Source organism: Leucoraja erinacea, unplaced genomic scaffold, assembly GCF_028641065.1.
Source record: "Leucoraja erinacea ecotype New England unplaced genomic scaffold, Leri_hhj_1 Leri_65S, whole genome shotgun sequence".
Lineage (NCBI taxonomy): Eukaryota > Metazoa > Chordata > Chondrichthyes > Rajiformes > Rajidae > Leucoraja > Leucoraja erinaceus.
Window position 1 is genome coordinate 490,001 of NW_026576575.1, and position 10,000 is coordinate 500,000.

Here is a 10,000-nt window from a genome sequence, read left to right on the forward strand (position 1 = left end):
GTAGATGCACAGAGTCTCTTGCCCAGAGTTGGGGAATCAAGGACCAGAGGACACAGGTTCAAGGTGAAGGGGAAAAGATTTAATAGGAATCCGAGGGGTACCTTTTTCCACACAGAGGGTGGTGGGTTTATGGAACAAGAGGCCAGAGGAGGCAGTTGAGGCTGGGACTATCCCATCGTTTAACAACTGGCGCTGCGAGGCAGTAACTCTCCTGCCGCGCGTACACACACTTACCCTCCCGCACGGTGATGGAGTACGGTTTGATATCCTGCTCCACCTTCTTAGTGATGCTTCTGTGGACCAGTCTCGTCCTGCGCACTGCCACACAGGGGGAAGAGAATGAGCAACAGCCGTCAGTGACGGTAAAACAAACCTGCCTGCACCTCCCAGCCTAACCCCCCCCCCCCCCCTTCAACTGTGATTTTGTGTCCCTGAGGCCAAATGCATTTTGCACGGGATATGTAGAAACATAGAAAATAGGTGCAGGAGGAGGCCATTCGGCCCTTCGAGCCAGCACCGCCATTCATTGTGATCATGGCTGATCGTCCCCAATCAATAACCCGTGCCTGCCTTCTCCCCCATATCCCTTGACTCCACTAGCCCCTAGAGCTCTATCAACTTTCTCTTAAATCCACCCAGTGACTTGGTCTCCACTGCCCTCTGTGGCAGGGAATTCCACAAATTCACAACTCTCTGGGTGAAAACGTTTTTTTCTCACCTCAGTCTTAAATGACCTCCCCTTTATTCTAAGGCTGTGTGTGGCTCCTGGTTCTGGACTCGCCCAACATTGGGAACATTTTTCCTGCATCTAGCTTGTTCAGTCCTTTTATAATTTTATATGTTTCTATAAGATCCCCCCCCTCATCCTTCTAAACTCCAGTGAACACAAGCCGAAAGATAGAAAGATGGAACTGCAGATGAAAGAGTTACTATTATCGGTTGTTGTCATATTTAAGCTGTCCTGTTGTAAAGAGGCAATTGCTATTGCATTGTGGGATACTTGGCCAAATATCATGGCTTGATTTTTTTTTAGTTTAATAGTTTAAACCACTAAGAAGGGGGCAGGGGAGGATTACTAGTCGCATTGGAATGCCTGGCTTTTGGCAACGAGTGAAAAACAACTCCATATTTGGAGGTGGCTGATATTTCTTGGGACATTACCTCATGCAATTGATATTGAGTCTGGAGGTATATTAACCCCCGTTTTCTGGTGTTTCTGTGTGTGTGTTGCTGGGGAACTCAGACATACACTGTTGCCTCTGGGTCGCTAGAACCACGCCCGTCGGATGTTAAAATTACAGCTTTGAATGGTCTTAACGGTTGTCTTTGTCTGTTTCGAAGTGAACTTTTTCCACAGATGCTGATTTAGAATATTCACTTCATGATAACTTTATTTATATAGCACTTTTCATACAATTGACTGCAACCCAAAGTGCTTTCCACAAAAAAAACACAGGTCTAAATGGAAATACAATTTAAAACAATCCTGTCCCACTTTTTGCAGCGACTGCCAGCGTCATATCAGTGTCGACAAAAGATTTTGAACATTTCAAACTCCAGCGGCGACAAAAAAATGTTGCGATACTTGAAAAAAACACAGCGCGTCATCGTCAAATACGTCATCACGCCGCAAATTTTTCGGCGACCTGATACGTCAGTCAATGATGCCGACAGTCGCCAAAAATATCGCCAAGTGGGACAGGCCCTTAAGGATATAGGCAGTTAAATAGCATCAAAAACACAGATTTATATTAAAATACAAAATTGAGAACATAGGTTTACAAGGTTAATTCCCAGGATGGCGGGACTGTCATATGGTGAGAGAATGGAGCAGCTGGGCTTATATAATCTGGAGTTTAGAAGGATGAGAGGATATCTTATTGAAACATATAATATTATTAAGGGTTTGGACACGCTAGAGGCAGGAAACATCTTCCCGATGTTGGGGGAGTCCAGAACCAGGGGCCACACAGTTTAAGAATAAGGGGTAAGCCATTTAGAACGGAGATGAGGAAACACTTTATCTCACAGAGAGTTGTTCTGTGGAATTCTCTGCCTCAGAGGGCGGTGGAGGCCGGTTCTCTGGATACTTTCAAGAGAGAGCTATGTGATCATGGCTGATCATCCACAATCAGGACCCCGTTCCTGCCTTCTCCCCATATTCCCTGACTCCACTATCTTTAAGAGCCCTATCTAGCTCGCCCTTGAAAGTATCCAGAGAACCGGCCTCCACCGCCCTCTGAGGCAGAGAATTCCACAGACTCACCACTCTCTGTGTAAAAAAGTGTTTCCTCATCTCCGTTCTGGACTCCCCCAAACATCGGGAACATGTTTCCTGCCTCTAGCGTGTCCAATCCCTTAATAGTCTTATATGTTCCAATAAGATCCCCTCTCATCCTTCTAAACTCCAGAGTATACAAGCCCAGCCGCTCCATTCTCTCAACATATGAGTTGCCATCTGTGGCAATGAATACCATGGATTCACCACCCTCTGGCTAAAGAAAATCCTCCTCATTTTCATTCCAAAGGCAAGTCCTTTTATTCCGAATAAGAAAGAACTGCAGATGCAGGTTAAAATCGAAGGTAGACACAAAATGCTGGAGTAACAGCGGGTGAGGCAGCATCTTTGGAGAAAAGGAACAGGCGACGTTTCGGGTCTGAAGGGCCTCGACCCGAAACGTCACCCATTCCTTCTCTCCAGAGATGCTGCCTCACCCGCTGAGTTACCCCAGCATTTTATTCTGGTCCTAGACTCCCCCACTGCTCGAGAGGTTCGAATGGAGCAGTAGACACGATGGGCTGAATGGCCTAATTCTGCCCCCATGTCAGACGGGAGGGCTGGTCAGCTCTGTTCTGGCCTGCCCATTGCCCATTCTGAATTGGCACAATCTGGTGGGCCCAGCCAACATTAAATGCCATCCGTTATATAGAATAGCTGGAACTTACGCTGTCTGTCCCTGAAGAAACTATCAAACACCACAAAGTTGTTAACCTGGAAGAGGAAACAGATAGAAAAAGGACCCTGTTAGTTCATCCATCGAATGCGGTTAGCTTTTGGCTCTTGGCCACACGCATACATCCCTGGTTTAAAGTAGTAACACAGGACTGTACACAGACACAACCAGGCCAAGAACACGGAGGAAAGACATCGGCAAGGCAACGTTGAGAATATTCACATGTTATTGGAGTAAAATTAGGCCATTCAGCCCATCGAGTCCACTCCGCCATTCAATCCCGGGATGGCGGGACTGTCGTATGTTGAAAGAATGGGGCGTCTGGGCTTGTATACACTGGAATTTAAATGAGAGGGGATTTTATTGAAATATATAAGATTATTAAGGGATTGGACACGCTAGAGGCAGGAAACATGTTCCCGATGTTGGGGGAGTCCAGAACCAGGGGCCACAGTTTTAGAATAAGGGGTCGGCCATTTAGAACGGAGATGAGGAAAAATGTTTTCACCCATAGAGTTGTGATTCTGTGGAATTCTCTGCCTCGGGAGGCGGTGGAGGCTAATTCTCTGGATGCTCTCAAGAGAGAGTTAGATAGCGGAGTGAAGGGATATGGGAAGGCAGGAACGGGGTACTGATTGTGGATGATCAGCCGTGATCATAGTGAATGGCGGTGCTGGCTCGAAGGGCTGAATGGCCTCTACTCCTGCACCTGTTGTCTATCATGGCTGATCTTGGTCTCCTAATCCCATTTTCACCCCACAACCATTGACACCCGTTCTAATCAAGAATTTATCTTCTATCTCTGTCTGAAAAGTATCCATTGATGGCCTCCACAGGCCTCTGTGGCACAATCCCACAGATTCACAACCCTCTGACGAAAGAAACATAGACAATAGGTGCAGGAGTAGAGGCCATTCGGCCCTTGGAGCCTGCACCGCCATTCAATATGATCATGGCTGATCATCCAACTCAGTATCCCGTACCTGCCTTCTCTCCATACCCCCTGATCCCTTTAGCCACAAGGGTCACATTTAACTCCCTCTTAAATATAGCCAATGAACTGTGGCCTCAACTACTTTCTGTGGCAGAGATTTCCACAGATTCACCACTCTCTGTGTGAAAAATGTTTTTCTCATCTCGGTCCTAAAAGATTTCCCCTTTATCCTTAAACTGTGTAACCCCTTGTTCTGGACTTCCCCAACATCGGGAACAATCTTTCTGCATCTAGCCTGTCCAAACCCTTAAGAATTTTGTAAGTTTCTATAAGATCCCCCCATCAATCTTCTAAATTCTAGCGAGTACAAGCCGAGTCTATCCAGTCTTTCTTATAACCATATAACCATATAACAATTACAGCACGGAAACAGGCCATCTCGGCCCTACAAGTCTGTGCCGAACAAAATTTTTTTTCCCCTTAGACCCACCTGCCTGCACTCATACCATAACCCTCCATTCCCTTCTCATCCATATGCCTATCCAATTTATTTTTAAATGATACCAACGAACCTGCCTCCACCACTTCCACTGGAAGCTCATTCCACACCGCTACCACTCTCTGAGTAAAGAAGTTCCCCCTCATATTACCCCTAAACTTCTGTCCCTTAATTCTGAAGTCATATCTTCATATGAAAGTCCTGCCATCCCAGGAATCAGTCTGGTGAACCTTGTCTGTACTCCCTCTATGGCAAGAATGTCTTTCCTCAGATTAGGAAGTTCCTTCTCAGCTACGGTCCTGAGCTACTGTGATTGGAAACCCTTGCTCGGGCTATGTTTAATCGGACTTTGCCTTGCACTAAAGGTTATTATTCCCTTTATCCTGTCCCTGTGCAGGGCAGCAGGGTTCATTACAATCATGCATTGCCTCTGCACTGACAACATGCAAAGTGAAAGCTTCTCACTGTACCTCCATCCACGTGACCATAGACTAAACGGTCTCTGATGGAATTTAAGGAAGCACAGCCCCACATCCAGGAGGGATCCTACAACCAGCATCGTACGACTGAACTCCAGGTGAGCTCACCTGTGGAATCGTGGCTGCAAGGTGATAATGTTTCCTGAGGAAGCTGAGGAACTTGCTGGATGGGCGATCGATGGCCAGATGGGAAGGCTGTATCCCTTCATACTGCCACAAACAATGGAAACAAGTCTTTAATGTTTGTTCAAGTCAAGTCAAGTCAAGAGACTTATGCCCCTGTCCCACTTAGGAAACCTGAACGGAAACCTCTGGAGACTTTGCGCCCCACCCAAGGTTTCCGTGCGGTTCCCGGAGGTTTTTGTCAGTCTCCCTAATGGTCGAAAGTGGTTTCGCTTCTATGATCCGGTGATTATTTTTTTTTAAATCAAAAATTCAACCTGCCGGAGGTTGCAGGTGGTTGCCGGAAGTTGCAGGTGGTGGAAGGCAAGACCTGCAACCTCCGGCAACCTCTGGCAACCACCTGCAACCTCCGGCAACCACCTTCAACTTACATCGCAACCGGCTTCCACTAAAAAATCACCGATTTTTAAAACTGCAATCTATTTTTAGTCGCGGCCCGATTTTGAATTTTTTGAAATATTTGCTGGAGGATAGAAGAAGCGGAAACCACTTTCGACTATTAGGGAGACTGACAAAAACCTCCGGGAACCGCACGGAAACCTTGGGTGGGGCGCAAAGTCTCCAGAGGTTTCCGTTCCGGTTTCCCAAGTGGGACAAGGGCATTATTGTCATGTGTCCCAGATAGGACAATGAAATTCTTGCTTGCTGCAGCACAACACAATATGGTGAACATAAATACAGAACCGTTCAGTTCAACTGCCCTGTATTTGTGTTTCAATACTCTGTGGTGTTGCAGCAAGCAGGAATTTCACAGAGTCAACAGACAATAGGTGCAGCAGGAGGCCATTCGGTCCTTCCAGCCAGCACCGCCATTCACTGTGATCATGGCTGATCATCCACAATCAGTACCCCGTTCCTGCCTTCTCTCCATATCTCCCAATTCCACTATCTTTAAGAGCCCAATCTAACTCTCTCTTGAAAGCATCCAGAGAATTGGCCTCCACCTGAGGCAGGGAATTCCACAGATTCACAACTCTCTGGGTCAAAAGGTGTTTCCTCATCATCCGTTCTAAATGGCCGACCCCTTATTCTTAAACTGTGGCCCCTGCTTCTGGACTCCCCCAAAATCGGTAACACGTTTCCTGCCTCTAGCGTGTCCAATCCCTTAATAATCTTATATGTTTCAATGGCATGTAAAGTTATTAAGGGATTGGACCCGCTAGAGGTAGGAAACATACAGTCAAAGTCACACAGCATGGAAACAGGCCCTTCAGCCCAACTTGCCCACACTGGCCAACATATCCCACCTAAACTGCCTGCGCCTGGTCCATAGCCTTCCAAACTTGTCCCATCCATGAACCTTTCTAACTGTTTCTTAAACTTTGGGATAGTCCCAGCCTCAACTACCTCCTCTCTTCAGCTCATTCCATACACACACCACCCTTCACATGAAAAAGTCAGATTCCTGTTAGATCTTTCCCCCTTCACCTTAAACCCATGTCCTCTGGTCCTCGAATCCCCTACTCTGGACAAGAGACTCTGAGCATCTACCCGATCTATTCCTCTCATGAATTTATACACCTCTACAAGATCTCCCCTCATCCTCCTGCACTCCAAGGAATAGAGACCCAGCCTGCTCAACCTCTCCCTATGGCACCATCTTCTCAAATTTGCAACATCCTTACCCACAACATATATTTTTCCTTTTATTTTCCCCCAGAGGCGGCCAATTAGCACACCGGTCGAGTTGCTGCCTGACAGTGCCAGCAACCTGGGTTCGATCCTGACCTCAGGTGCTGTCTGTGTGGAGTTTGCATGTTCTCCCTGCGACGCGTGGGATTTCTCCAGATGCTCCAGTATCCTCCCACCTCCCGGAAACACGCAGGGTTTGTAGGATAATTGGCTTCTGTAAATTGTCAGAGACCGAATGGCCTAATTCTGCTTCTGTGCCTTACCATCTAACGGAACCCAGAGTTAATCCGGAGGGAACCCAAGTGCCCACAGGGGAGAACGTGCAAACTCCACAAGGCCAGGAAGGAATCTGAATCTCTGGCGCTGTGAGGTGGCGGCGGCTCGACTAGCTTTCAGAGTTTAGTTTAGAGATACTGCACTGAAATAAGCCTTTCAGCCCACTGAGTCCATGCCAGTTAGCGACCACTAGCACTATCCTACACACACTAGGGACAACTGACAATTGTTTTACCGGAGTCAAGTAAATTACAAGCCCGTACGTCTTTAGAGTGCGGGAAGAAACCGGAGCACCCGGAGTAAACCCACGTGCAAACTTACAGACAGCACCCGTAAGTAGGAATGAATCTGGGTCTCAGGCCCTGTAATCATAATCATGCTTTATTAGGCAAGTATGTTTTGCAACATACCAGGAATTTGATTCACCGTACAGTCATACAAATAAAAAGCAACAAGACACACTAAATACATTTTAACGCAACCATCCACCACAGTGGCTCCTCTACTTTCCTCACTGTGATGGAAGGAAGGCGAAACAAAAAGTTCAATCTCTTCCCTTCTTTGTTCTCGGGAGCCTTGAGCCCGCCGTTGACGGGGCCGATCTTGGCTCCCGTAGCCGGTGGTTGGGCCCTCCGCGTCGGGGCGATCAAGCTCCCGCATGGGGGGGGAGGGGAATCTGAGCTCCCCCGCGTCGGGCGATCGGACCCCGGGTTGGGTTGCGGCAGCTTTGGAGCAGCGGTTCTATGACTAGACCACTGCTGCTCCAGACTGCAGACTGGCGTGTATTTGGCCACCCTCTCTGCTGCAGGTTGTAGCTTCAGCTTGTACCTGGATCATGTAGTCAAACAGCTCCTTGCCATAACCATGTCGCTGCAATGAGACGTGTACGTAGAAGTCCAGCACGCACAGCGGCTCCATCTCGTGGTGGGTACCTTGCCCGTCCTACAAAGAGAAGCCCAGGGGGGGGGTTACTGAGCAGACGAACGGCTACATCCACTGAGTGGCACTGTCAGCGATGGCAGCCTCGCCGACAGTCTGTCTGTCTTTTCGTCTTTGTTTTGTTATTTCTAGTGTGTTTTTAAAGTTTCTGTTAATGTTCACTGGTTTGTTTTATTCGGGGGGGTCGGGGGAAACTTTTATTTTCACTCTTACCTTGCCGGGGATGCGAATGTTTTCCGGATCGTATCTCTGGTCGCTCTGCAGCCTAACATCATGGAGCTGGCGGCCTTGCTCAGGACTGACTTTGAGCCCCACCGTGGGGCGTACACTTACCATCGGAGCCTGCGATACCTTGCATGGGATCGACGCTCCTGCAGACTTTAACATCACGGAGCCTGCAGTCTCGGGCAAGAGACCGATGTTGGGAGCTCCAAAAGCCGCACGATGATCGACAAGCCCCGACCCGGGTCAGATCGCCCGGCGCGCGGGTGCTGACATCCCCCCCCCCCCCTGATACAGGAGCTTGATCCCCCACCGATTCACGTACAAAATGATACAGAGATCAGTGTTTCCGCTTTGAAGGAAATTACCCGAAATTCGGGAAATTCTGGTCGTCTTCGGGTAATTTTAAGGAAATGAAATGATTTGGGGGAGATTTGGGGAAATTTGCCAGCCCAGTGAGCCTGTTCCAACTGCGCACGCGTGGACACCGGGCCCACTGCGCACGCACGGAGAGACGTGAAGGGGTCCAATCAGGCCCGCGGGATGATTTGTGTACAGGTTCACAACCTTTTATCAGAAATTCCGAAAACCAAAAAGCTCCAAAAACTGAACACTGCATGTAAGTATATTTTCATGTGTTTAGCTTAGTTTAGTTTAGTTTGAGCCAGTTTATGTTTAAAGTTTTACCTAATGTTTTATCTTTTTTTTTTAATTATTTATTCGGGGGATTCAAGAATCCCCGAGCTGGGCCACCTAAGGCCATGTAGCCCCGCTAGGGTGACAAGAGAGCGCTACCTCCCTCACTGAGTAACTGCCGGGATCGAGGCGCAAACTCGCCACCTTGCGGCCACGAGCCGAGCACTCTACCACTGAGCCACCCGGTTAAAATCTACGCTAAAAAATCTTCCATTCCGAAATCCGAAAAATTCTAAAATCCGAAAAGTGTCTGGTCCCAAGGTTTTCGGATAAGAGATTGTGAACCTGTACCTGGATATTTCCGACCATCCGCGCCTGCGCAGTTGGGGGAGGCCCATCAGCCGCGTCACAATTAAAAAATGCGGTAGGGATGTCGACTACCCACGCATGCTGTGGGACCGGTATCCGTGTGTGCACTGTGGGCCCGGTATCCGTGTGTGCGCTGTGGGCCCAGTATCCGTGTGTGCGCTGTGGGCCCAGTATCCGTGTGTGTGTGCGCTGTGGGCCCAGTATCCGTATGTGCGCTGTGGGCGCAGTATCCGTGTGTGCGCTGTGGGCCCGGTATCCGTGTGTGCGCTGTGGGCCCGGTATCCGTGTGTGCGCTGTGGGCCCAGTATCCGTGTGTGCGCTGTGGGCCCAGTATCCGTGTGTGCGCTGTGGGCCCAGTATCCGTGTGTGCGCTGTGGGCCCAGTATCCGTGTGTGCGCTGTGGGCCCAGTACGCTGTGGGCCCGGTATCCGTGTGTGCGCTGTGGGCCCGGTATCCGTGTGTGCGCTGTGGGCCCAGTATCCGGGTGTGCGCGGTGGGCCCGGTATCCGTGTGTGCGCTGTGGGCCCAGTATCCGTGTGTGCGCTGTGGGCCCAGTATCCGTGTGTGCGCTGTGGGCCCGGTATCCGTGTGTGCGCTGTGGGCCCGGTATCCGTGTGTGCGCTGTGGGCCCCGTATCCATGTGTGCGCTGTGGGCCCAGTATCCGTGTGTGCGTGTGTGCGCTGTGGCTGTGGGCCCAGTATCCGTGAGTGCGCTGTGGGCCCGGTATCCGTGTGTGCGCTGTGGGCCCAGTATCCGTGTGTGTGGGCGTATCCGTGTGGGCCCAGTGGGCCCCGGTCCGTGTGTGCGCTGTGGGCCCGGTATCCGTGTGTGCGCTGTGGGCCCGGTATCCGTGTGTGCACTGTGGGCCCGGTATCC

General features: G+C 49.6%; 1 protein-coding gene across 4 annotated transcripts in view; it reads right to left on the minus strand.

Annotated features, from left to right (window-relative positions):
• Positions 1–10,000, minus strand: part of atat1 (alpha tubulin acetyltransferase 1) — a 33,587-nt gene that overhangs the window by 14,377 nt on the left and 9,210 nt on the right. For 3 of the 4 annotated variants that reach the window (XM_055631143.1, XM_055631146.1, XM_055631147.1), the window contains 4 exons: positions 7,786–7,899; positions 4,975–5,076; positions 2,947–2,992; positions 235–318 (listed from right to left, as the gene is read on the minus strand). In XM_055631143.1, the coding sequence (XP_055487118.1) occupies positions 235–318; positions 2,947–2,992; positions 4,975–5,076; positions 7,786–7,899 (346 nt within the window). The remainder of the gene's footprint in view (positions 1–234; positions 319–2,946; positions 2,993–4,974; positions 5,077–7,785; positions 7,900–10,000) is intronic. The other variant, XM_055631144.1, reaches the window with a different exon arrangement.